Here is a 2,282-nt window from a genome sequence, read left to right as displayed (position 1 = left end):
TTATGGAACCATAGGCAGGTGCCTATGTTGCCTAGATATCAATCCTGTTCTTTTATGAAATACACAACATACATTATGAAGGCTTTAGTTAAGCAGCGTTGTTTTCAATGTATCAGTAACACACAATTGATATAAAGTACCAGAAATTCCAATCAAATCTTTGCCAATGGAAGCAATCATTATTTGGCAGAAAGCTATAGTTCTGTTTTATTATATAAAGAGACAATTCAGACAAATGTGGGTACAGCTTGCTTATAAGCAATTGTGGTCAATAGAGGTCCAGAGCTGAAGTAATTATGCTGATGGTGTACATTAAAAAGGTTTTCTGAAGGGAGTCACAGATTAATGTACAGAAACCACAACATTATGGCATGCCGAGAAATCAATATTATATTTTATATATATATATTTATATATTTATATTCAAATGCTGTGATGCTGTTAGAAATATTTCCCAATATCCTATATCTAATTAACCCTATTTTCAGGTGCAACCAGACTATTGTGTTTTAATTTACAAAATAAAGAAAGGGATCTGTATAATTCTCTGTATCTAAAGCCATACAGATATGGGGAAACACCTTTTGGTAAAACAATTAAAACATTACAGATTATTAAATTTAAACACAACACTGTTTCAAGGTCTATAACTTGATTGATATATAATAATGATCCTATAAGGAGGAGTAAAAGAGGGCAGAAATGAGAGAAAAATATGGCATGGTGCATCAGAAACGTGGCAGTGGCTCTGGATAAAATACTTTTCCATATTCCGGTTTCCCGAGTTTTATAACAAAGAAAGAAATAGCAGCAGAGTACTAATGAAAAGCATAACAGGAAAGCAGAAATAAAAAAAATATGAAATAATCTGATTGCGTCATTTCCGTGTAAAGTAATTGTGAGGATTACGGGCAGAGAACACAGTTCAAGTGGACACGGTCCGGGTTCCTGTGTAAAGTACAATGTTAGGAACAATATGGCTGGAAACAAACAAGATGAGAACCAAAGCAACGCTATTAGTTTTTTTATCCTTGAAGAAGGTAAAAGTCTCACATAATGCAGGGGCCACAACACTGCCAAATATGTGTCTGCAACCATTACCAATGCGGTTTGCACTCCTCCGCAGTAGTTTACGGCCAGCAAAAAAAGAAGGACTGGGCAAACATAGCTGGGAACTTTATGATTAACAACAATAAACATGCTAGTTGTTGTGAATAGTAGCAGATATAAAAAGTCAGAAAACAAAGCATTTGCCAGAAGTAAGAATCTCGTCTCACGGCGTAGGCTGACGTTGGAGAAAATGGCAAACAAAATAGAAGGCGTGACAAAAAAGGCAGCAACAAAACAGACACTTGTAGGTATCAGAAACAGTTTCATTTCCAAATAAAGATGGTAAATAATCATTTCCTGAGACTTGATGTAAAACAGCTTATCCGTAATCGGAGAGTGGTTGGCATGACCCTCTCGTTGTAATATCTCTATCAGTCTGCATTCAGAAGAGTTCATGTCACCTGTGGAGATGCACAATTCTTGCTGGCATTAGATACTGAGATAAAATAAATATGGGATGTCACCCAAACATGATCATTCTGTAGAGACCACAAAAACTGCTCCTGAACAGAGATGTTTTTCTTTAGTTAGACAAAAAAGCAGGCAGTGCTGAGTGTGTAAAATATAATCTTTACTTTATTGTAAATCCCCTTAAAAAATATATCCAACAAACAGACATGGAGGCAGACAGGAGGGCAACAGTCTATCTTTAGCTTGTCATGTGTGTTATTTCACAGCATGTAAGAAGACTTGGTACAGTGAATGCCTGGGTAGATATTATTGCCTCTATTTCCCTTCTCTAGGAAAGAAACAGATGGGAACATGTGCTAAATAAACAGTTGGAAAACACCACAAGCGTGATTGCAGTAAAAGTTTTAGCAATTACTGGTCACCTGTAGTTACAGACTTAATGCATCTGTTATCAGATGCTTATTTTATCAGCCTTGCAAATAAAAAAAAATATTGCACAAAAGATGTATTGTACAGTATGAACTATATGAATTAAGTGTCTCAGAAAGAGCAATCTCTTGTTGAACATTTATCTGGTTTTCTTACTAGTTCTTACTAGCTTGGAGGGCATTAGCTCATCTAGTTTTTTTTTTGCTACCCTAGTTTTAAAAATTCACCCTTCTTGTTTTATATTAGCTTTAATCATACACATTTTTAACATAAAACTATAAAGATTCATCTTGGGGCAGATGGCATTTAGACATAAAATAATGAATCCCTTC

At 35.2% G+C, this 2,282-nt stretch overlaps 1 protein-coding gene across 1 annotated transcript; it reads right to left on the bottom strand.

Annotated features, from left to right (window-relative positions):
* Positions 1–468: 468 nt before the first annotated feature.
* Positions 469–1,506, bottom strand: LOC128657257 (probable G-protein coupled receptor 148). The gene has a single exon (XM_053711529.1). The coding sequence runs from the start codon at positions 1,504–1,506 to the stop codon at positions 469–471; it is 1,038 nt and encodes a 345-aa protein (XP_053567504.1).
* Positions 1,507–2,282: the final 776 nt, after the last annotated feature.

This window comes from Bombina bombina, chromosome 4, assembly GCF_027579735.1.
Source record: "Bombina bombina isolate aBomBom1 chromosome 4, aBomBom1.pri, whole genome shotgun sequence".
NCBI classification, from domain to species: domain Eukaryota; kingdom Metazoa; phylum Chordata; class Amphibia; order Anura; family Bombinatoridae; genus Bombina; species Bombina bombina.
Note: the sequence above shows the minus strand (reverse complement) of the source record. Positions and strands in the feature narration are given on the sequence as shown.

What these genes read in the sequence shown, in the direction of transcription:
- LOC128657257 (XM_053711529.1), bottom strand. Translation starts at nt 1,506, where the DNA reads ATGAACTCTTCTGAATGCAGACTGATAGAGATATTACAACGAGAGGGT.